Source organism: Crocodylus porosus, unplaced genomic scaffold (assembly GCF_001723895.1).
Source record: "Crocodylus porosus isolate Cpor-Errol unplaced genomic scaffold, CroPor_comp1, whole genome shotgun sequence".
NCBI classification, from domain to species: domain Eukaryota; kingdom Metazoa; phylum Chordata; order Crocodylia; family Crocodylidae; genus Crocodylus; species Crocodylus porosus.
This window is the reverse complement of record NW_017728917.1, coordinates 15,165,175-15,189,981: the sequence shown is the minus strand read 5'-3', so window position 1 is coordinate 15,189,981 and position 24,807 is coordinate 15,165,175. Positions and strand designations below refer to the sequence as shown.

Sequence of the window (24,807 nt, the reverse complement as noted above, 5' to 3'; positions counted from 1 at the left end):
TGCATGGGCTCCGTGCCTTCAGAGATCCCTTCCTTAATAGACTTGGAATTTAGCAAGTTCCATCCTTTCGGGACTCTCTTCTGCCCTGTTCTTCCTTGAAGCAGAGGAGAACTAGGTGGAGCGCTTCCTGGGGCCAGTCAGCGGTGCTCCTTGGCGTCAGTGAGAGAGCACAGAGAATCCTATGACGTATCAGCCCTGAGCTGACAATTTCCAGGTAGCAGTGAGGAGAGTATGCAGCTGGGTCCTGCAGGCTGTAGACCTGGCTTTTCTAGGAAGGGATTTTCCAGGTCAAGTAGCAAACATCCGTGTTGGCTTATAAAAATCACTAACCATTAACGGACTGCGATGCACTTGGTCAGGAATTAGCTTAGTATTCAGAAATGCTGTTATTCTCAGGCAGTAGACACCTAATTGACTCAATGTTGGGAGTGAAAACAGCAATAATATTTATTATTTGTCCCACTAAAAAATTGAATACAGTGAATTACACTGGGGAGAATTTTGCTGCTGTCGGTTTCTGAATGAAAGGTTAATTGTGCATTTAAAATGAAGCAGAGGAGAATGTGACATTTACTCTAGATTGACTCAGATATGATTGTGTTATTCCTTGTAGACTTCTGAATAGTTAATGTGGCCTGTCAGTTCGTTATCCAGGTGTTCTGTTTGTTCAGCTTTCATCTTCATGGAGTGAAACATTAATAGTGTAAGCCGAAACTCCGTAGTGTTGAGGTGGAAATCTGTAGAGACCAACACTACTATTTAATGATATAATCAATCTTAGTGGAGGTCATCTCTTCTCACGCTGCCCACCTGGGACCAGATTCTGGTGAGAGCATTGGTCGTCATCTCTCAAGGTTGCCACTTCCAACTCTTCTGACCTCCCCTATCTACTCTTTTTTTCTCCTTTATGCTGCACTGCATTCAACTTTTTCTCCCCCTTGTTGGTGTCATTCACTGTCCACCCAGCTGCCCCCTCCTGCCTCTCTCTTTTGATTTTGACTTCTGACTTGCCCTCCCTCTGCCATGGTCAACTTCCCTAGTGGTAACTTAGCCTTGCTTTCTTGCTTTAGCTTTTCAATTGGATCTGAAGCCTTTGTTCAAGTCTGTCACTCAGAACAAAATGTTCTGCTGGTTCACCATTCCTGAAAGGCACAGTAGCCTCTGAGAGGCCATAGCTTCCTTCCTCCTACCCCTGGCCCCACCTCCTCAGCTCCTCCAGTATAGCCATGTTAATATACAATCAGTGACATACTGAAAACTTGGCAGTACTGTGAAGTAAACTGAACCTAATATTGATTTAACACAAAATACTTTGCAGATTTACATGTATGTTCAGTTTTCATTCATTTTCATGTTTTATCCAGGAAAGGTTTCCACTTTGCAGCCAATTCGGGTAAACTCCAGAACCGGTAGTTAGAACACAGGCCTGAAGGAAGGGAAGAGCATTTAGGTCTAGCTTCCTGCTGGACAGGTCAGGGTCTTGATTATACTTGATTATACTCGCTCTTTCTCATCAACTGCAAAACTAGCTTTAAAGATGGTCCTTGGCTTCATTTTACTATAACAAATATTTAATGGTACTGGAATGAGAATTCCTCTTGTTAAGGGCAAGGTACAAGATATAAGTGTGGAGGCACTTGTACAGGTCTCGAGTCCGGTAACCACGGTAAGATGAACTTCTCTTCTAACAAGGCATGTGGCAAGTTCCTTAAACACACACAGATGCTTGTTGGTGTTACACTGCATTCATTTTATACGTCATCACTACATGCAACAAAGAGTCTGAACAGTCTAAATACTCTTGCAACTGCACTTGTTTTTCAGGATTATTTTTAAGTATCAAGGTAACCGAAGCACGGTTTTTATCTTTTATCTTTGCATGTTTTGAAAAATAAGTAAAACTAATACAAGGTCTACTAATTAAATAGACAAGTAAGTAACTGTACATAATTGGGAACGGTAAAATGTTGTAAAGGTGATCCAGAATGGTGTCAGTTTGATCTTGGCAAAACAAAGTAGCTCCTGGGATTACCCTGCTGATACTTTTGGAAATTGTGATGAGATGCCAGTGCTTGATTTTGCAAATCAAATTATTATGAAGGAGCAGAAAAACAACTCCTTTTTGGTTTCCGTTACTGGTACTTTCCCTCCGTAAAGCCAATATTTGACTGTCAGTTATACATAGAAACAAACTTCAGTGCATTATATTACTTGGGGTGACTAAGGAGGTTTACATCTGTGAATGAGTCTTAGTTTTTTAGATTTATATTGAATCCTAACACAGCGTCGTCTAGTGGCACTTGTAGAATGAAGAGGCACGAGGATGCGACTCCTGGGTTCCCATCCGTGTCAGGCAGCCATGCTAGATGCAGGGACAGCTGTTACCCTTTGTATTTCAATGCACTTTAGGAAAGTGGAGGCTACTTACCTTAAGAAAAGATTTGAAGACAACTCTGGCATTAATCTAGGTGGAAAACTCTATGTACTCCTTCCTGTGGCAGCATTACTCCTGCCCTTAATACTCCCAGTAGAGAGAGCCTTTATCAGGATTCGGTCTCTACTTTTATAAATTAAAAAACAAAAAAAATTATGCTTCCCTTTCTGCTTACAAGTGGTAAATGTTGGCTCCAAGCTCACTGTTTACTGGAACAGAGGCTTTCTCATCAGGGCAGTTACATTTGCTGCAAGCCATGGTATGGGGAGATCTGCCACATTCCCCAGTGCCTCGGGACCCAAAGACATTTTGTCTGATTCTGAGAGCACTCCTTTCATTCCCAGCAACTGAAATGAGGGCTGAAATCCATCTCTTAGTGCCTTTTGTGGTGCTATCAAAGAACTGAACGCCAAGTTGGTTTCCCTTAAGTAATGGATATTTTAGTAAGGAGGCAGAGGGAAGAAACCTTTATTTACTGTTTTGCACTGCCTTTTTTCGAGACCTGGTCCAGTGAGCGTTGTTGGCCTGCTAACTCATTTCTCAGCTGGGCAAGTGTGAAAGCTTCTGTGAAAGGATGTCTGCATATATTTGTCCTTTTACTTTCCCTAAGAAAAGGTATGGAGAGAGAATGTCAGGCTAGTTTCCATATGCTAGAACTGTCCTCATGAACTGCCCCTTTGTAAGAATTTGTTGAATGACTTTTTAGTCAGTCCATGCTACAGATTCAAGGGGCATGTGCCAAAAAAACATAGATTCCACAATGCTAATAATGCAAGTGCCTCCATTTTGTTGCAACATAGGATATTTTCAATACCGTATCTTGTTCAGCCTTGTATGAAATTAATTCCACGTTTGCATTTCCAACACTACCTTTGAAATTTATTCTGTCATCTTCTAAACTTATTTTTCCTCCTAGATTAAAAGTTTGACTCAATCACGTTTTACCAGTTCTCTTGAATTCTCCTTTAGATCACTGTCACTTTTTGCCAAACCGTGTATATCTAATGTTCTAGTACTGGTGGTCAGATCTGTACGTGGAGTCTCTACACGGCTGTACGGAGAGGACTGTTGCCTCCCTGCATTACATCCCCATGGTACAGCTTTCCTTTCCACTCGTGACATACTTGCTTACAAGCTTTTGTCCAACATATTATATCACTACTTGATCATCCTTGGCAGTCTTTGTGCAATCTCTGCTGCATATCTGTTTCTGTAATTTTTTTTTGCTATTTTTGTAGCAGTATTAATTTTTTTTCAAGTGAAAACAGAGAGATTAAATTCTTGCCCTGACTTGTGTATCTTTACTGATGTTTGGAAACACCATCTGATTTCTTTTATTTGTCTTAATTTTTTCACTGTTTGATAAGTTAATGGGTTGATTTACTCTTTCCTTGCAAGTTGCTTAGTTATCTGACGTGAGATCCACGGAGGATGTCTGCCCCCTGGTCCAATGGCCTTTTAGAGTAAATAGAAGTGGGGAACTTGTAACTGCCTGTGAGGCCTAATTAGGTTTAACTTGTTCCGTGGTGCTGGGTGCCTGTAATAGCTTTTAAGTTACCGTATCAATTTATCAGCCATGTTGATACCTCAAAAGTAATTGCTGTTAAAAAAATGCTGATGCTGTACATTTGTTGGCTGGCACATGAACTATCACATCTTCATTTGACGGGGAAAGAGAAGAGGAAGCAACATTTCTTTGAGAGTGGTGGAATATCATAAAATGAGGGGGTAATTTTAAAGCATAGTATTATTACCTATAACAAGATACCTGCATTCAGAGGGACATGTCAAGATTAATTAATTAACCAGGCCTGAATTTGACTTTATCAGTGAGGTGAAAAGTCCTCCTTGGGTTAGGATGGAAACCCCTGACATCTTTAGTGACTGGAAGACACCTCTGGAGGAGCATGACTTGGACCTGAGGACTGGTTGTACACAAACCTCCATCGATCTCTGCAGGATTGGGCTGCCAGGGGGAAGTGCCACTTCAGCAGCATCTAGGTTTTTCTTGAATGTCTTTACTTCAAACCTAGCCTCTGCTACCTTGTCAACACATGCAAGGTCACAGCTCTTGAAGGCACGACAGCAGAACATTTTAAAACTCTAACTCAGCCTACTCGAGCTAGTTTCATGACTAATGAGCATAGAGATTAATAATCAAATGATTAATTCATTATGGTACTTTTAACCATGTGTGACCATTATTATATTTGCCAGTTTCTCTCGTTTACACTCGTCCTGAAGACTTATGAATACATGAGCTGTATGCATTTTTAACAAACCTTTTTTTTCTTTTTTTACTTGCGGTGATTGTCACAGCTTGCCCCAGGTGTCTAAAACAAGCTGATTCTTTTTGTTTTTTCAGATTTGAACACAGATCTGATTAAAAAAAGATGTTTCATTTATTAATTCCACAGGTGTGGTACTTAACTTTGCCACAGTGCATCTCTCTTGGGCATTCAGAAAGATGAATCTTGGCACTGCTCAGTAGGAGGGAACCTTTAAAAGCATGGTACAATTGTGCATCTACTTATTATTAATCTTCCTGTTCAGTTGAATTGAAGAGTATGTCAAACAGGCATCTGTGATGTGAAAGCGAGTGCATCAACAGTTTGCATGTGTTTTGTTCAGGTTTTCAGGCTTTGAAACAGAAGTGAGGTGTTGTAACTGAAACATCTCTGTCCTCTCAACGATGGAGTGATGTGATGTGATGTGATGTGGTGGAACCTGGGACGTCTGCAGAGCTGTCGTGTGTGTGCTGCAGAACAAAGCTCTGGAGGCTGCTACAGCTTTTTTTCCCCTTTACTTCAAAGGCAGTTGGATAAATCTGCAGTTCTGATTTAAGATGGGAAATGTCAGGTTGCAAATGAATTTGTAATGAAAACAATTAGTGCTCTAAATTACAGAAGAGAAATGGATTTCCATGGATCATCTGATTCCTCATCCCACCACATCACTGATAGAAATATTCCTAGCAGCTCTGGCCTGGAAATGCCTCCAGGCCCCTCCTGGAAGAAGGGCTGCTGCATGTGCAGAGTTCCCCTGGAGGTGAGGTGAACTTGTAAATGTGACTCCCTGGTGGAGGCAGCAGCGGGGGCTCAGACGGGGGGTGCCTTGGGTGTTGGAGCACTTGAGAATATTCTCACAGAAATGCACCTTTGAATTGGCATTGCCAAGTCTGACCTCCAGAGATGACTGGAACGTGCAGATGGTGATAGCCTTGTGGGCGAGCCCAAGAAGAGCTTCTGGGAGCTGAGAATAGAAAGGAAGAAAACAAAGCTTTTGTAAGCAGATGAGGAGAAACAAGTGGGCGGACTGATATTGTTGGTGCAGTCTGAGCTGACCGTGGAGAGGGCCTGGCATTCAAAGGCCCTTCAGCAACCTGCAGAAGAAAAGCGCGGACTGTCTTGAAGGTTGAAATGATGGTGATCTGGCATCCCACCCCGAGGCTGGTGGGAATTCCTGTGGTGCTGTTTATTTAGCATGTGCTGTTTTAGCATGTTTCTGGTTTAGGAACCTCTCGGGGTGTCTACACGCAGATGATGATAAAACTCTTACAAGAGATTATTTAGTATAGATTGGATTTTGTAATCATGCAAACCATTTACAGTCTTATGACAACCGTGAGCCAGTGCTTCTCTCAGTTTTTGCTGCTTTTGCAATCACAGAACTGGCATCACAACTGACATGACACTAAATCGTCTTGAAAAATGTTGGTATGAGGGAAAGCAGTGTGTGTGGGAGGGCAGATGAAGGTGATGAAGTGGGGAATTGTGTAGGTGCTCTCATCATGTAAGGCATGTCTGAGTCACTATTCATTAAGTAAGCAGAAAGAAGCCCTTTCCCTTGGTCGACAGTGCAGGAATTTCTTTAAAAATAGTACTATTATTGACATTTCATACATTCTAAAAAAGGAGATTTTTTTTCAGAAAACTAATTTGACTTCACAATTATTCAGATTGCCAATAGAAGTTGTATTTAATTCTGTCAGAATGGTTGGTGACATTTTGTTATAGTTGTTTATACCAAAAAGAGGCATTTTAAAGCTTTTGACACCTCCATAAAATAATAAAGTAAATACAGTTGTTGACCCAACCAGATCTGTCCCTGTCCACATAATTCAAGTCAAGTACCACGGGGACAAAAAGTGCCGGGATGGATTGCTTTAAATCGCATTCGATTTGTTTTACTAATTGAACAATGTTTACATTAGCAAAAATTCAGTTAAATACTTGATTTTCATTTTGTTTTGAATTTGTAATTTTTAGCTATGTTTTAAAGAAGAATTCACTCTTATTGAAGGTTCCTCCATTAAACTCTTGTTGATTTGCAGGCAAATAGTCTTTAAACTAACTTCTTTATTTCTTATTAGATAATAAGACTCTGCACAATCATAAAGCAGTTTTATATTTTAATACAGTATAATGTGTTGTTTTACATTTTATTATATTAAGAAAATGAGTAATGTGTTTCTCATATACAAGAAACTTTTTCACTTGTTTGTGCAAGTTATATTTGGTTGGAAACTGAAATTCTGTAAAAAAAATGTTTAGTTAAGCAAAACATATCTTTAAATGTGATGGCTGTATAGAAAAGCCATCAGAAATGTTGCTTTCAGTGACTGGAGTTAATGAAGTGGCAGGGTGTTACGGGTCGCCCTGTATGTAGGCATTAAAAGGGAAATGCAGATTTAAAGCTGGGATTTCTCCAGAGTGTCTGTACTGCTTAGGGCCTGCCTCCCATTATGTATGTGCCTGCTTGCTGTCTGCATCTCTGGGTCCCTAATATTTTTTGAAATGTGGCCCCACATCCTTCAGGTTTTCTGAATGAGTGTGTTTCTTCCTCAGAGCTGATTGTTAGTCACAGGTTGGAAGAGGAAGACAAACTTTCCTGGTTTTTCAGCTCCCAGTTTTCTCAAGTTTGAATGTACAAGTCCAAATGAAGAAAATGTTCTCTACGTTTGCTAGATAACTTGAAAACAAAGAAATTTATTCATAAATTGTAAGCTGGAAGGGACCTTGTCCAAAGCTGTTCTGTGCAGCAGAAAGTGAAGTTACTGCCGCTTGGGAAGATGTAAATATCCAAACATCTGCCATAAGCAAAGGCTGACAAGATAGAGAAACCCTTGATACAGGACATGACGCTGATGTGGTTATGAAGTTTAAATTGATCTTAAATCAAAGGCATCTTCTTTCCTTCCTTTTTTAAATGCAAAAAACTCTTTAACCCCTCCCCCTCTTCAACCTCGTTGCAGCTTATTTTTATTTAATGTTGAATATATCATAGTAAATTTGGAAATTTGAAGCAGGTTAACTTTTCAAACATTTTTAAAAATTAAAAATAAAATCTAAAAAAATCTGAACAATAATACCAGGTGTCCCTTCAGAAACCTAAATGCACCTTTCTGAGCAGCAGAGCGGTAAGCTCTCTGGGTGTTTGCTGACTGACCCTTCAGTGGTCAGCCTCCCTCTTCCTCTACAAAGTGGAGTCCTTTGAAATAGTCGTTCTCGATGGCAGCTTTGGGACTTCTGCACCCTTCCCTCTGCACCAGCCTGCACTCTTCTTCAGTTTTACTGTGGGTAATAACAGCACACCCCCCCATGCCTTGTCCTATGGGAAGTCAAATGCTACTTCACTTTCCTCTGCACCAGCAGGTCCTCAGCTTGTTGCTTTGCTTGCTAGAGTATCTGTGGATTTATGTTACATTTTTAAAAGTTAACGTCTAAGTCTGAGTTCAGCTCTCAAGCTCATCTCTGTCTCCTGTACAGCAGAGTGCAAGCAATCCAGGTGTGTGGGCATGTTCTCGTAGGACCCCCCATTGGAGAAGTGGGGCCAGGGTGGCAGGCAGGATGTGCACCACTGGAAGCGCTTTTTAATGATATGGTTGAGCAAGCCTTGCCCTTCTTAAGGCAAATTGATATGTGGTTGGTGGAAGATTTTACTGGATTCAGCCTGAATGCAGATCTGCCCAATGCTGATATTCTGGGATGGGAGAACAATGAGCAGTCATTGCTTTTGAAAGGTCAGGTGTTTTAAATCAGCTAAGTACAGAGTAAGTTGTAAATAAAATGCATAATGTCTCAACCCTTTCTCTGTTTAACTCATACTAGTCCAGCCACACATCCCTTAGGAAATGAAATTGCCTTCCTGAGCTTCACATTCAAAAGTCAGTTGTCTATGGAAATACAAAGAAATTGCCTGAGACTGAAAGGAAGAAAAGAAGTTCATGTATTTGAGAAGTTAGACTCATTAATAAAGTAGAGGGATTTGCAGTGATTGGATTTTGCAGCAGTCTCTGCTACTAGGGAGCAGCATCAGTGTTACTCTGTCACTGCTCCTGCAGTGTCAGTGATGGAGCAGCCTCCATAGCAGCTGCTCCGTTTTGCAGGTGGGATGCGGTGTCGACAGCTTTGTGTGCTTGTCACCTCCTTTATGTGTCAGTTCTGCTGGTTTTGTGGTGCTCATGGCTCATCACGGATGGAGACAAAAGTTATCTGATTAGGGAAAATCCAGTTTTAGATGTATTTAAAGAGATATGAAGCCAGATCTACTTAGGAGGACATTTCTTAAAGCTCCCGTACCTGATATTTCCAAAGCAGTGCTTCATTTAGTTTATGAGGACATCCTTCAAGCTGCTGTCATGATAGATGACAGAAAGATGCAGGTAATTTTCAAACTGAATGTCTGCTGTGTTTTCTTTGACATCTTCCTTACTGTGAAAGCCTTGTTTGGATTTTTCCTAAGGTCCAGGGTCTCCTTCCAAGTAATACATACCTTTTTTGGATCAGTTTGTGATTCCTATACAGCAGTGCTGGTAGCAAGGCACAGGGAATACTCAGGTTGGGAACTGAAAGAGAAGTTCCTGTTTAATAGATATTGGAAAGTACTCTGGTTGCTGATGCTAGATTATTTTTGCTCTCAACTCCTTGCAGTTAAAATCTGTGTGTAAAAGCATGCTGACATTGGAAGCTCAGCTTTGAGTCATTTCTGGGAACCTCATGTCTTGAGGCACTGAACCAAAAAGGCTAAATGTAAAATGAAACATTTTCCACTGCTATTTGTAGCCAGGGTAAAATATCACTTATTTTTATCAGGGACATTGACATTTTTGGTGCCCAGGTGCTAGTCTAATTTGCATCACTCAAATCTTCTGGTATGTCTGAATTGTTATGAAGCAGGATAAAACAGTGCAGATTATAAAAAGTGAGTTTTTTGCTTTACGCTGTAGAGCTGGGTGCTCTGAAATGGCAGCAGCGTCATATGTTCCAGCAGACCTTTTTTATGGATGACTATCTCATCAGTAAGGCTCTCTTCGGAAGCTACCCCACGCTGGAGTGCTTGGATCAGGATCAGCAGCGTGTTTACCTTCCACTTTTCTGCTTCCTGGGTCTGGGAGAAGGGAAGCTTGCAGCAAGTCATGCATGTATCTGAGTACACAACAAGCTTGCACCCAGCGAGTAGCTGTAGGTTACGCTGGCACAATTTTGAGCGTTCTTCTCTTGTTGTTTAAACATCACTTTAAAAAGGCAGTAGCAACCCTGAGCTACTGTTAAAATATATTGATTGTAATAGGAAACATCTTGGTTTTGACCATATCAGAAGTATCTGATTTTTTTTTTTCTACAAAGTTGCATTCTTTTCAATCAGTCCTGAGTAATTTCTCTGTGCCAAGTTCTCTGCTACTGTGACATCCACATCAATTAGTGTCTTAAGTGGATATTCAGAGGTAGCTACTCAGGACTGAACAGAATCGGAAGCATCATTTTAATCCTGCTTTAGTCTCTAGGTGACCTTGGGGAAATCGCTTGGTCTTTTTTTGTCTTGGTCTCCTTGTCTGTCACATGGGGAAACCTCTCACAGGGCTTTAGGGCTTACTGACGGTGCTGCAAGTAGCTTTGAAGATGAAAAATACCACATAATTTGGGAGCAGCTGCTTTCCAATTACTGTGCACTGCACTTAAATGTTAATCATATAAATTATGCTCTTAGCTGTGTAGCGTAACATGGGTCCCAGTTTTTGGTCTGTTGCTTACATTATAACAAAGTGCAGCTATCTGTGTGCCTCTTGCATGATAGTAGCTTTGGTCCCGTGTTCGCTCTATAATGTGTTTGTGTATGGTGAGCTATGTCATAAGAGCACTAGAAACTGTGAAGGAAAGCAGCTGTCAGAGGACTGCTATTTAGAAGTCTGGGAAATGGTTGGGATCCCTGTTGTCTCCCCTTGTGTTCAGGGCTTTTGATAGAGGCCCTGGCACTTACTGTAAGAAGCCTTCAAAATGGCAGGAGCCGGTTATTTTAGGGCTGGTAGTGCCTGGTGTACTACACAAGCATGGCTTGCATTCAGCGTAAGTGCATGCTCCAGGGAAGCGTGTAGCCTTCTTGTCCTGAGGCCGTGTACTTGGCTGCGGTATTCCAGAGTCAAAATAATAGTTTGGCCAAAAGCAAAATTTTCCTGTGCATGTACGTGTTTAGCATCATGTAGACCTCAGGCCTCCACACCGAATCGGTGTTTCTTTCCAGTATTGTGAACTGGGAAAGGATAGTGAGTGCCACGTGGATTGTTCATTCTCTGGCACATGGGTTCTCTTGCAGGGAAAATCAAGTTGCTTAATAATCACATTAGATGCAGGCTAAATTAGATACACAAAGGTATTGATTTGTAGTTGTGCCTGTAAATCTGCATTCTGCTAGAGAAACGTAAACTCCGCAGGGAAAGTTTTGTTAAGTTTGCAGATATTTGCAGAGAGCAACTGCTTGTTTGATCTTTGGGTGTCATCTCCTTGGCCCATTATCCCAAAGGGAACTACAGAAGAGCAGGTATCCTGCACAGGATAAAGGAAAATTCTGGGTCTGAGCCTGTGCAAATGTTTAATAGATTTTTGATTTTTGTTTTTAAAGCAATGAACTTTTGAATAGAAGAGTAATTTTAAATACGTTTTGAACTGAGACAGGCACAATCCACAGTGAGGCCTCTTGATGAATTCAGGCAAGCTGCTTGTCAGCTGGATCATAACTATCAGTGTATAATAGATTTATATAAATCTTTAATACTGAGGATGGCTGAAATATCAAGGTGGGAATCGTACTAGTTTCAGGTAGCTGCTTTTTGGTTATTAGCGTAGCTCTATCAAAAATGATTTTAAGTAATGATTTTTCTTTGTATATACATCAAATTCTGGTGAAAATGCTCTGTTCATTAATTTGTTTCATTCCTTGTACTTCCCTCATTCTTCATTTGACCCTAAGATAGGGGTGGGCAAAATACGGCCTGGGCGCCAGATGCGGCCCGCCAGGCCATTCTATCCAGCCTGCGGGGCCCCTAAAAAATTAAAAAAATTAATATGCATCTGCCCTGGGCTGCCTGTCATGCGGCCCTCCATGGCTTGCTGAAACTCAGTAAGTGCCCCTCTGCCCAAAATAATTGCCCGCCCCTGTCCTAAGGAAAACAGTGTATTTAAAGACTCTAGTAAACTTAACCCTTCTTTTGAATTGAATCTGTAGTTAATCTTTTTTTGTTTTATTATAACATCTTGACATACTAAAAGACACTGGGAGACTGCGGTAAGGTACTATAGAGACTATACTGCATACTGGAAGTTAAAAGAATTTTAGAGCAACCCTTAGTGTAAATAGTTGGAATATTTGAGCAGTGTATTCTGAATTTGTGTAATGAAGATGGATGTGCACCAGTACATTGTTATTGTTAAAAAGTTCATTTTAGAGTGTGTGGGCATGTGTACATGTCTATATTTGTCTACATGTGCACACATACATGTGCACGTGTGCTGTAGATAGCTCAGTTAACATTTGACAGGTAGCTTTGCTGGCACCCACTTTATCTGCAGTCTGGATCTGTTGCACATCGTTCTGGACTTGAGTGGGATGCCTAGACAGTGATGCCTGAAGCCACGGGAAGGGGATCATCTTGGGGCCCAGGCCTGTGACAGCCATGGGGTAAGCGAGAGCTGGCAGCGGCATGTTGTGATCAGGTCGTCCTGGTGAGCGTGAAGCACGGGTTCCTGCAGCTCTGTTGCCCGGGACTGTTTCCCGGGGGACCACAGGTGGCCTTGTACCTCAGGGTGCACTTCCCAAGATGCAGCGTCCAGAGTCTGAAAGCTTAGCAGACAGTCTGTCTCGTGAGCCATTTTATTTGAACAATGGCTAGCTCATTGTTTTTGCAGCCTTCAGTGTCATCTCACAGGTGCAGAACAGTCACGTGCTCAGGTTCTTTTGTTCTTGTCCATTTGAACAAAATTTTTGCCATGAAAGTGGAACAGCAGAATAGTAAGCTTGATATTGCAAGTAAGACTTCTTTAATGGCCTCATTTGTTACTAAAACTTGCCCACAATTATTGAAAAATCTGTTCCTGGCCTTACAGAGGCATTTCAGTGGTCCCCTTTTTTGGGGGCACAAACCTGCTTTTCTTTGATAGGGATTGCAAAAGTCAGCAAGTGATCCAGAAGCAAGGCCTACGTTAACAAAGCTGCAAGCTTTTCATATAGAAAAGAGCACTGCCTTGAACGGAGCCCCAGGTGAGGCAGTTAACCAAAGACTGGGGGAATCCCTTTTCTTAGATGCAGTCTCACCGGGTGGATTTTCCCCTCTGGAAACAAAAGCCACACAAGAAGACAGAGGATCCCTGCAGGTGCAGTTCTTCTGGTTGAGTCTGTGTCTCTGTTCAGGTTACTGAAGATTTCACCCAGTGTGCGGGGAAAAAAATATGATAAAGTCAGTCCTTGCTACCTGGCCAGATCACAACACAGCCAGGGAAAAGACAAAAGCTTCTCTGCTGTTATAGCCATTGCTGCTGTAGGAAGTTTTGCACCTCAAAGCGTCACACTTAAACACAGAACCAAGCACTTTGTGGAAGCCCAGAAATTCTGCCACAACCTCAGCCTTGCGTCCAGTGGTTTTGAAGAGGAACGCTGAAGCCCCAGCTTCCCAGGTGGATCCTGGGGAATTGCAGGAAGACTGAGTTTACATTTGCATTTTGAACTTGCAGAGCACAAGGACTTTGCTCATTGCACAGCGCACACTTCACAGAACAAAGGATTATGCAGGGAGCAATTACACTTGCAAAAGCTCATCAAGGAAGTTTCGAGAGGACTTGACAGATCCCTGGCTGACATTCTCCATTTCCCTCTTCTCCACATACATTCCCACCCCCAGCAAACTGCTGGAGCCAGAAGATTGTCTCTGGCTTTGTCTGCTGCTGGTGCTGCTGTCCCTATCCTAAGGCAGGGCTTCAATGCTCCTGGCTTGCTGAGTCCCTAGCGGACATGGCAGGCTGCAGAATTGTAAGGTGTGACCCTATACGAGTGCCAAGCAGGGACGTGTGGGCAGAGTGCGACTGAGGGGCAGGATAATGGGACAGTTCCATTACTTGCCAATATAAGTGTACTGAAATACGCAGGTCAGAGGTTAAAGTCAGAGGCAGAAGATGATGAAGTGCAGGTAGTGGAATGTGCATCCGAGCTCCTTTTATCAGAACTGAAGATCTGATGTCTACCCAAAATAATTTGTGAAGGAAGTGGTGACATTTTGTAAAACAAGGTGCGTTAGATCAGATAGAAGAGGGAAAATAAACTGATGTATTAGTTGATGAGCAGTTGATATTATTTGATTAGTTAATGACTTATTATTGGGCTTTTTGATGCAACGTGATAAATTACTGGTTTGAATTATATTCCAGTGTTCATTCCCAGAGACGAGGAATTCAAACTTCATTTCCTAGCAGAGTGACTTGATGCCTACGCTTATGGAACACACACACGGGCATCTTGCATGAGCGAGGGTGGATTGTTATAACCCTTACAAAAGGGTAATAACTAGATCAGTGGTCAGTACTCTGTGCTTCTCTCTGTTCCCAGGTTGCTGAATGCTAGGTTTTGGGGTTTTTGCAGGGTTTTTAAATCTGTTTTTGTTTTGTTTTTGAAATACCTTCCCAAATTCATTCACTTGTCAGATGTCATTGAAGGGAGCTAGGCATTCTGCCAAACCTTTGGCTTTGGCAGGATAGAGCAAAAAGTACAAGTGAAAGTGCCTGTTTGTTTCCTTGTGTGATTTAAGTGGCGTACAGGTTCAGATGCCAAATCATCTTTATTAAAGCAAAAGCAAGGCTTGGTGAGAACAAAGTTGGCTTCTTGCCTTGCCTCTGAATATCTGCATCTAGTTGGTGCGAGAGGAACCAGAATCCACCCAGAAATGTAAGGATTGTCAATGTCCTTAGGCTAATGAAAGACATCTTAAAGTCTCTTGTTTTTTGTTATAGGAATGGGAAGATAGTTGATTTTACTCTTCCAAATATGGTCCTAGTGCACTAGATTATCTTAGTTATGGGTCTTTGATATAGGAAGAGTTTACACTGAAGCACTTGAAATGAATTTAAATGGTTTTGACGTTCTGGACACCAACCAGTCCCTTTGCCTCTTAGGTCATGCCTATCTCAGTACTAACCCGCTTAGTTAAAAGTATTTGGCTGGGAGCCGTAGTGGCGTGTTATACATGCCATAAGTGCTCATTGCTTACAATGTCCTTTTCAGTTGCACTATTTCAATCTCATTTTACTCTTGGGCTTGGACTTTAATGATTGGCATCTAGTGTGCGGTATAAGTATTTACTGAGTGTTTATAAGCATCAGTCGATTTCTATGCTTTTAGCCATATAATGGAATAAAATTAAGCTGATTGCTGGCTTTTAAAACTTTAAAATTTCTCTCTACTAGGCAGTCTGTGCTCATGCATAAAATGAACAATGTGCATTTCCAAAAGGTGACACGGTGTCAAACGAGCCACGTTTCTTTTTGGATCCTTCATGGGCAATGCCAGATTCTGTGCTGGTGAGTCCAGGAGAGATGGCTTTGCCCCAGGGAAAACGGGGCTGTACAGGGGACAGGGAGGGAATGCAGCCCTCTCTAGGACCAGAAGGCAAGGGGACATGTGACGCAAGAGGCTGTGCAGGGATTAATGCTTATCCATCAGAATAGTCTGCAGTGATAAGTATTGAGAAACTGGGAACTTTCTGCACCAAAATACCTGATGTAAGGCAGATGAATTCCATGTCCCCCCAGTGTAGACCAGAAAGGCAAGGAATTAGGTCACTGAGTACTAGATCTCTTCTGCAAATCAGTTCCCCTTTTCAGCTTCATCTGCTTATTTTTCTGTCACCCGTGAGCCACATCTCCATCGTCATTCCAAGCAATCAACATCAGTCAGCCCAGAACTGAGGCCATTCATTATTGGTTATGTTTCTGTTTGCGTGAGGCTCGTGAATGACCTTGCGCGCAGTTCTGTTTCTCTCGTATTGTGGATGAATGAGGCCTTGGGGATGTAAGAAGGTTTCCTTTAATATCTAGGGGAAGGAAAGGCTTGTGGTTAGGTCGTTCCAAAGCATCACTAAAAATCTAGTTGCAAGAAATAGAATCGCAATGTGTGTGCGCGCTCTGGGACATTATAAGGATAGGGGACCAGGGGAGGTGGCTGGAGGGGATGTGAAGTTTTTAAAGTGGTATCTTTTAGGCACTCTTGCTCTGACGTGCTCCTCACCTTGGTTTTTGGACTGTGTCCATGTTGCACTTATTAGGAGAATAAACCCAGTTCCAGTCCTTGGCATCGCTCTCCAGGAAATACAATCACTGAACGAGCAAAAGTGTACTATGGGGCTGCTAACAGACGGAAGTAATTGTGATACAGTTTGTCTTGCACTCTTGTGAAATAGCATTTGGGTAACAATTTCTCTTTTTCTCCTTCCTGTTAAGTTTGTGCTGAAGCTTTCAATCCAGATGAAGAAGAGGAAGATACAGAACCACGGGTAAGAGCGAGAAGATCATGTTGGTCCGCACGTTGATAGGCACAGCATCATCTGTCCTCTCGTTTTCATTTAGCTCTGTGAACTTGCAGAGTGAAGTGATTACTGGTGAAGCAGTGCGATTCTGAAGTATTAGGTCTCCAGTCACGTGGGCATTATAACTTCAAAAATCCTTTGTTGTCCCAATGTCTACATGAAAGTTGTAACAAGACCTCGCGTCTCAGTGAACTTGGATATTTGTCTTTCTTAATTATCTGCTCAAATAGCCCTTGTTTGGACAATTTCTGCAGTGTTGGTGCTAGTGTGAACCTAGGTAGGCTTTAGTTCAGCTGTTCTTTCATAGATGCCTAAAATTCCTCACAAGTTTTTCCACTGCCTGTCTTGTCAAAATAGTTTGGCCTGGGAAGATGGTACCTGCCACTTGTAGGAAAAATGTTTGTTGAACTGTTCTTGAGCTTGTAACCACCACCATGGTTTTTAGACGCAGGCAGTTTGTAGGAGTCGGTCCAGAGAGTGTAGCTGCATTTCTTAGAAGCCAATTTCATAAGAGGAAATTCTGTGGCCTGATTCACAGGATCAGTGTTTTCTTTATGGATCTCTGGTATAAAGCTTAGTTGCCATATTGGCCTCAGACTTTCATAAGTTTCCTGTAGTAAAAACCTGAAACCAGTTCAGTTTCTAAGTGAAAAGATTATTTGTATATGTTTTATAAAACATTGAAAAATAGAGAGGAAAATGTCTGTTTCCTAGTCTACACAGAGGAAAATTAAAGGTGTTTTTCAAGAGTGCGTTAATTGATTCTCTAGACTACTTCTACAACTTAAGAACTGCATTTACTTTTAAATCAAGCTTTCCAGGTTTGCTCATTCTAGTCTTTATAGATTTTTAACTGATGGCCTATTCCAGCCTTCTTCCACTTGGTTAACATCCTTTTCCATGCTGCTTAATGTCCAAATCTGTCCAAGTGACCTTTGGTGTAGCAAATATGTGCCTTTGTATAACAAGCGCCTGCAAGTTTAAGTTGTTTCTGCCCAGATACCTTCTTTTTTTGTTCCTTGCATTTGTTACTGTCTTGGCTGCTGTTCTCTACAATGTATTTAAAACCTACTTGTGTATAAGGTTTCTTTTTAAGTTAAGAAAGCATTACAGTGTTTTGTTGTTAGTGGTTATGCAGTCCACTCCCCAAAGATGGGGATTGCCCTGACTCCTCCTCCTCCCCCTTGAACATATTCTCACCTGAGAGCGCATGGTCCCTCTCACAGATTCTGGCTGGGGTTTTGTCCCTTTGCTGCCACTGTTTCTCTGCCTTAGTGTGCTGGGCAAGCTTTGTGCTACAGCTGCCAGAAGGGGACTAAACTACTCAGAAGTGGGGAAGAATGGAGAACTCCAGAGTTTAAAGAAGTTATAAATTCTCTCAAGTAACTGGCTCTGTCCTTCAGAAAATACCAGATTTTAATGTTGTGACAATTTTGTTTTGCAGGTAGTTCATCCAAAAACTGATGAGCAGAGATGCAGACTTCAGGAAGCATGTAAAGATATCCTTCTCTTCAAAAACCTAGATCAGGTAAAATCACTATAAATGCTAACTGGCTACAGTAGTAGTTTGCTTTGTGTAGTTATCGGCCATCTAAATTACTCTCAGAAGAGGAATATTGCAGGAACTGGAGTTGCGTGGTAAGAAGGCAAGCCACTCTGAATCTCTTCCTGTAGCTTCCTAAATAAAGAGGGTTTAACCTTCGACAAGACTAAAATAATAATAGATCCAGGCAGTTGCTTCAGAATTCTGTTTACTGTGGTTTATCGTGTGGAAATAGCCAAGAAGAAACTGCAGAGCGGAAAGAGGTGTTTTTATAAAGGATGGCTGGGAAGAACCTCTCTTATCTCCAAGCACTTGAAGGCCCAAACTTAAAGCCCAGTTTTATAGAAAGAAAATAATCACCACTCAGTAGGAACTGGAAAATCAACCTGAGCAGAGAGTGGACTTCCTTCTCAAGGGGGTTGGAAAGCTTTAAGTCCAGTACTTCTGAGGAGTCCGTCAAAAGGCTCTTCCCTGCTGGAATCCTTCCAGACAAGGTTCTTTTGAGCGTGCTGGGGTTCTTGGCTTTGTTAACCTCTTGCACTATACTATGAAAACCAAATATACCTTTAAAAAATTCTAAGACACCGAAGCCAATTACAGTACACAGTCAGTGCAAAATATCTTACATGGGAGAAATTTGATAACTGTTAGGCAAGTCACTGGACAGTAGAAAGATCTCTTACCAGATTGAGCTTGATTATTATTTTTTTTTTATTATTAAAAGAACAGAAGACTTGACGAACATTTATCTCTTAAGTAAAAAGGTTTTTAAGGATCTGGAGAGAGGCCTATAATGGAAAACTGTGGGCCAGTTGAAGTATGGTTGTTACTAGGGCTCCAGCTCTAGCACAGTGCAGTGTGGAGACTGAGGGGATTGTGGCAGCACGGGTGCGCCTCTGGGCAGGAGCTATCTCAATGGAGTATGGTTCCTGCTGCTTAACTGAAAAGGTCTGAGGAGAGTGATAACACCATGCACGGCTACCACTTGTGTGCAGCATCGGAGGCAGTCTCCTCAGTAGGAACGGCTGAGGTGGGTAAGCAGCCTGGCGAAGCTGTCAAGAGTAGTTCTGCACTCAGGCTCCCTCCTGCCCTTTGCCAGGATGGCTGTGAGACGTATAAGTGTTTTACTGACTTGTGTAAATACACAAACTACAGCCTTTGAGTAAATGTGTGTGCGCGACTGGAACAGACCTGGTGGTCAGATTCATCCCTTGTTTAACCGCTGTTCAGTGACTGGGCTCAATGAATGTATCCCTGGTGTGCCAGTTTTTCTGACAGGTGTGAATTAGCTGTCAGAGCACTTGTAACTGAGGATGAAGCAGTCAGTGTCCTTTGGATCACTTGCGAGTGTCACAGGAGTTTGGAGGAAAACCAGCCTAGACTCCTTGCTGAACTTGATGCTGCAGATCTGAGTGCCTTCACCAGCTGAAGACTTTATAGCACTGTGTCCTGTGATATAGGAGAAGTAAATAGAAAAGCTTCTTCTGGGAAGGGTCTTGCAAAAAGGTGCTGTGCTGGGAATTTGTAGAACCTCACAGTTGTGTTGAGAATTGCATCTGCTGTGGTGCTAATTCAGTTTAAATGGAGCTGCTGAGCATGCACAATACTCGGTGTTCAACTCTGGTAGCGGTTTATAGTGTACACTGTAATATACAGCAGTGCTATGTCGTCTTGTGGCAGTATACAAAATTGCCAGGGGGCTGGAGGGAATAGGAGATGCTCTGTTTACCAGGGCACCCCTTTGTATAACCAGGAACAGCAGCCACAAGCTGATAGAGAGTAGATTTAGGTTGGACATCAGAAAGAACTTCTTCACGGTTAGGGCCTCCAGAATCTGGAATGGGCTCCCAAGGGAGGTGGTGCTTTCCCCTACCCTGGGGGTATTCAAGGAGACTGGACAAGCACCTGGCTGGGGTCAGATGACCCCAGCACTTTTTCCTGCCACGGGCAGGGGGTCAGACTCAGTGATCCATTGAGGTCCTCCAAAGCATCTATGAATCTATGAGTCATTTTGTTGACAGTCAAACTTCAGCATTTTGTTTATTTAAATAAATCTCCACCTTTTCACTGACCCCCATTAATACCCCCTCCCCCCAAAACCCTACTCTGTCTTTTAATTTATAGCTGCACTGTTCACATCTCCTGGCTTCTGTAATGTAACACATCCTTTAAGTATGTGGTTAAAATAAACAGCTTCCAGGAGGCCAACTGCTATGTTTAAATACCAGAAGAGTTTTTAAGGATGAAAAAAGAAGAGATTTCTACTGAAAAGGCAGACAATACTCCTTACATAGTGGCGCCTGCAGATGCTGCTGTAATTAGTCACATTATAAAAGTGGGCAGTAAAAATACTTACACTGTGTCAAGCACCAGAGACACTGCAGAGAGTGTGTGTGTGTGTGTGTGTGTGTGTGTGTGTGTGTATACATCCACATGCGTGTGCACACACATACTTCTAAAATGCATTTTGGAAACTTGTGGTTTAAATGTCAAACTTGGGGTTCCTAAGCGTGGGTTGAAATTAGGGAAAGTCATTTGTTAGTGGACTAAAGTTAATCCACGTAGTCGTGCTTATGCATTGAAACTTGAGCTGTAGATTAAGCCCAGTTAGGTTTTGAATTGAATAAGATTTTTAAGAAATGCAATCACTTGTGTTTGCAGAATTTAACATACACTTGGCTTCAGTCTGATATCAGTATTCACTTAGTGAGAATCTCAGTAACATAAAATGGGGAGCTATGTAGTGCCAGAGTATTATGAATAACTTAAATATTCATATTCACCAACCAGAACAAATCAAACCCACCAGAATTTTCCGAGTGTGTCATGCTACAAGAGGAGGTGTTTTGGTTCCCTTTGCAGGAGCAGCTGTCTCAGGTTCTCGATGCCATGTTTGAGAGAAAGGTGAAACCTCAGGAACACGTGATTGACCAAGGGGATGATGGAGACAACTTCTATGTCATTGAACGGTAGGAGGCCTGGCCATAGGCTTGTAGGAATTCCCTGGGGAGGAACATCTACAACATGTACTACTTTGTTACATTTCAGTTACCCTGAAAATAACAGGAAATGTTTAATGACTCACTCACATGGCTCCATTTTCCTTGTTTAGTTTTGATTCATTGGTTTATTAAAGTCTCCAAAGCGTCTTGCCTGCATTATCTTTATACTTGTTTAGATAAAGATACAGGTTTATACTTGTAGCTATTTTAAGTGCTGTTGTGCCTTTTCATTACCACCAAGCAAATCCTTTTACAGATTCTCTTGCAAATTAGTAGGTTTTGCTATGAAGGTTTGTTTTCTGTCATTTATGTGTATTGCCCAGCCTTTTATACTTTTAATTACGAAGGTTAATAGGCAGCTCTGGTATGTTGGTATCTCCTCTTAGATGCCCCTTTGAATGACAGTTCCAGTGAACACCCATTGACTTCTACAAAGTGGTGACGAATGCAAATTTACTCCCCTGGAGAATTGTGAAGTTAATAAGCAGCGTTCCCTCTAAGCTGTGTGCGTGCACAGCCACGCACAATAAAAAATCATGCTGCGCAATAACTTTTTAATGCCATGAACACAGTAGCATACTGACCAGGAGGGGGAGCAGTAGGGGGCCATGGCCCCCGGGCACCGGATGGGGGGGATGGCCAGTGCCATAGGAAGGGGTTGCCAACGCTGCCCTGCATCTGGCTGCTTGCCACCTGCCTCAGCCCAGCCACAGGCTGCTGCAGGTGTGGGGCGGGGTGGGCACACTGATACCCGCGCACTCCCAGCCAGGATCGTCCGCGGATCGCTAACCCTGAGAAGGAACATTGTTAACATGAATCATTTGGGGAAAGCAATAAAAAAGTGGCTGGAAACAAGACCTTATTTCAGCTACAAATGCTGACTCATCCTGTAATTATGGGATGTCCTCAGGTAATAGCATCATCCTATAGATTTTAAACAATTTCATAGCAGTTCCTTAAGATTTTACATTTCTTTCGGATTGTCATTTATGCTGGTTAGAGACTCCAGCTGGTTGGAGCCAAAGCTGGTGACCTCTAGTCCTTCCCTGAACTTCTGACGGCCTGGGCCAGACTGCCCTGTGAGCAGTTATTCATCAGCTTCACTCTGTACCTTGCAGCCTCTTCTCCCTGCCTGAGCTCTGTTAGCAGATCCCTGCTTCCCCAAATCTTGAAGGTAGCTTGTTTGCAGCCATCACATTCTTTCTTTCTGTTTCCTTGTCCTGTCTGTTCTGTCTAATTAGATTTGCAAGATCTGTGACACTGGGTCTCTCTTGTGTAGTGAAGCCCCTTCTTTTTGGCACTTATGCACTGCTGCACCAGTCATTATTAAGAGGAGTGAGGCTCCTGGGCAGGTGGTTCCCTGTCACTGTAGGGCTTCTATCTTTCTTTTTTTTTTTTTTTATAATGGGAGTCAGTCATGGTTGGTTAAGTGTTCCTCTGTCTGTCTGTAGAGCAGTGGCTCTCAGCTGTGTCAGAGTCAGGGCACCACTCCAATGTGGTGGTACCTCTGGCCGAGGAGCACTGTTGGTGCTGCCTCAGTTGACCTCAGTGCTTCAAAGCTGAGTTCTGCTGCCTCCAGATAAAACTGCCCCATACCTGCTGCTCCTCATGGAAACAGGCGTACAGGCGGAGCTGTCCCGTGTGCCTTTTTCCATAAGGAGCATGGGAGGGACTGGACCAGGAGGGTCTATCACCGAGCCAGTTCCTGCCTGCTTAAGTGTGATCAGAGCCCTAATGCAGCAGCATTATGTCTTTAAAACAGCATGCATTTGGAGGGAAGGAGTGGGTTAGAAAATACTTGTTGGAAGGCTTCATCCAGAAATCAGATGGGAAAGTGATTATCCCCTTGAACAAGTTATTTGCTATCCCACTGAAAATGCAAAGCAGTAGATGGTCTGCCCTGAACAAGTCTAAGGACGTACGATAAATGGAGGTATGTTGGCAGTAGGATTGTTACAGCCATCCACTGTCACTGGCCCATGAGTAAAACAGGTAAGATGGCTTTTTGGAGAGGAACAGAATCCTGCCATCAGACAGTGGAGGAGTTTTGGAGAAAACTTGTGTCCACCCATCAGCCCCGCACAACAAAACTGAGATATCGTCCCATCATCTAGTTGGCACATGGTAGCTAGGTACACACCCCATGGCCTGCCCCACTCCTAAATGCAGATTGATAAAATACTGTGTGAAGAGCCAGGCACGTCAGACTTCAGAACTAGCTGCAACTAGTCTCTCCTGTGCACCTGATGTCTGCTGAATTGCAACGAAGGCAGAGGAAAGCAAAGGATCCTAACTGGCAAGGGGAGGCCTCCAGGAATTAAAATGGAGAAGAGCTTTAAGGCATCTCACACAAAAATGTGACTTGCAGTCAGCTAATGGCAGAACTCAGCCAAGCTTGGCTTTTTGAGCACCGGTGAGAGAGGAAAGCCACCAGGTTTGTTTTTATTGCAAAAACATTCACTTCTTAGAGCCAAGCGTATATGAAAATGATTTTACTAGTAGCACTCTCAGTTGGCCTAATGGAGGATGTCTTCTGTCTTTCCAGGGGATTGTATGATATTTTTGTAACAAGAGATAACCAGAGTCGCTGTGTTGGCCGGTATGATAATCACGGCAGTTTTGGGGAATTGGCCTTGATGTACAACACTCCTAGAGCTGCTACCATCGTTGCCACAACCGAAGGATCTCTTTGGGGGCTGGTAAGTATGGGAACTTGCTCTCTGCAGTGTTGAATGTGCACCAGCAGGTACTTTTCCTAGCGTATATCCTTGTGCTAACAGCTTTTATCATGGTTTGTTATCTCTACCTGCTGGCAGAAGAGCTCCAGTGTGCAAATGCGTTTTACCACTTCCCTAAAACTATTTGTCGATAAACTCTTTCCAGGTGTATGAGTGCAATGTGTTTTATTACTTTGCAGATATTGAAGTCTAAAGCTTTTGGTGTTTGACCAGCTCTTTCATCCTGCAGTGGGGTAGGGTGTGGGTAACTTAGGCGTATGTTTTATGCTGTCTGAGTGGCCTTGCTGAATAAAACTCTTGCCCCTCCAAGAGGCTGTCAGGGGAGATACCAGCTTCCAGGGATAAATATACTTCTCAGATATTTCTGGTCTCCTCTCCATGTTATTTTGGAAGAGCTCCCCAGGTGAGCACAGCTGTTTAGATGTTCCTGTTTTCCAGGCTTGTTGACATTGTTGCTGCTCTGAGTTTCTTTATTAGCCCTCTCCCCTCTCGTACTTGGGGGAAGTTCCCCTTCCTGATGCTTTGTTACTCACTTGCTGTTGTTCACATAATAAACTGCCCACAGGGGCTGTGGAGTCTGTAGTACCATACACACACTGTATGCTTGGTCCCGCAGCAGTTATCGCTAAAAAGTGCTTGCACTATGACCTTGATTTTACGACTGGGACGCTGCCATGCGCAGCCTGTTTGTGCGATCTCTGTGCCTGAGGAGAGAGGGTGGACTTCCCTCTGCTTACAGCTCATAAAGAAAAGGGCAGATTCTGGTCATTACCCTGGGAGCAGCGTTAGACTCTCATTCATTTCCTTCACAGAGGAATAATACAAAGGAAACCGCCTGCAGGTAGAGCTCAGTCATGCGATGGGAATGCCATGACTCTTTGGGTTACCTTCCTTTCTGATCAAAGGAATTGTTTTGTTTTCTGCCTTTTGGGGGTTAAACTTCCTCACTTAGCTCAGGTGCAGTGAATGAAACGTTGCTGGACCCTGGTAGTGAACATGGGCTTGCCTGGCCACAGCTATGGCTACCTTCCCACTGGGTCTTTGCCTGCTCTTTCTTGGCTTCTTACTTCACTGGGCCACGTCCCTGCAAAGTGAGCCTCTTGAGCACCTTGCCTGTGCTGGCAGCATGTGCAGTAAAGGGATCTGGATCTCTTGCATGGTAGTGAAGAGCACTTGCTCCCCAGTGGGGTCCCGCAGGGCTCGGTCCTTGGACCGATACTCTTTAATGTCTTCATCAGCGACTTGGA

The 24,807-nt window shown here is 42.8% G+C and overlaps 1 protein-coding gene across 1 annotated transcript in view; it reads left to right on the top strand.

Moving 5' to 3' along the window:
- Positions 1 to 24,807, top strand: part of PRKAR2A (protein kinase cAMP-dependent type II regulatory subunit alpha) — a 78,502-nt gene that overhangs the window by 40,051 nt on the left and 13,644 nt on the right. The window contains exons 3-6 of the mRNA XM_019536762.1: positions 16,192 to 16,244; positions 17,722 to 17,805; positions 20,683 to 20,789; positions 23,368 to 23,521. Of these exons, the coding sequence (XP_019392307.1) occupies positions 16,192 to 16,244; positions 17,722 to 17,805; positions 20,683 to 20,789; positions 23,368 to 23,521 (398 nt within the window). The remainder of the gene's footprint in view (positions 1 to 16,191; positions 16,245 to 17,721; positions 17,806 to 20,682; positions 20,790 to 23,367; positions 23,522 to 24,807) is intronic.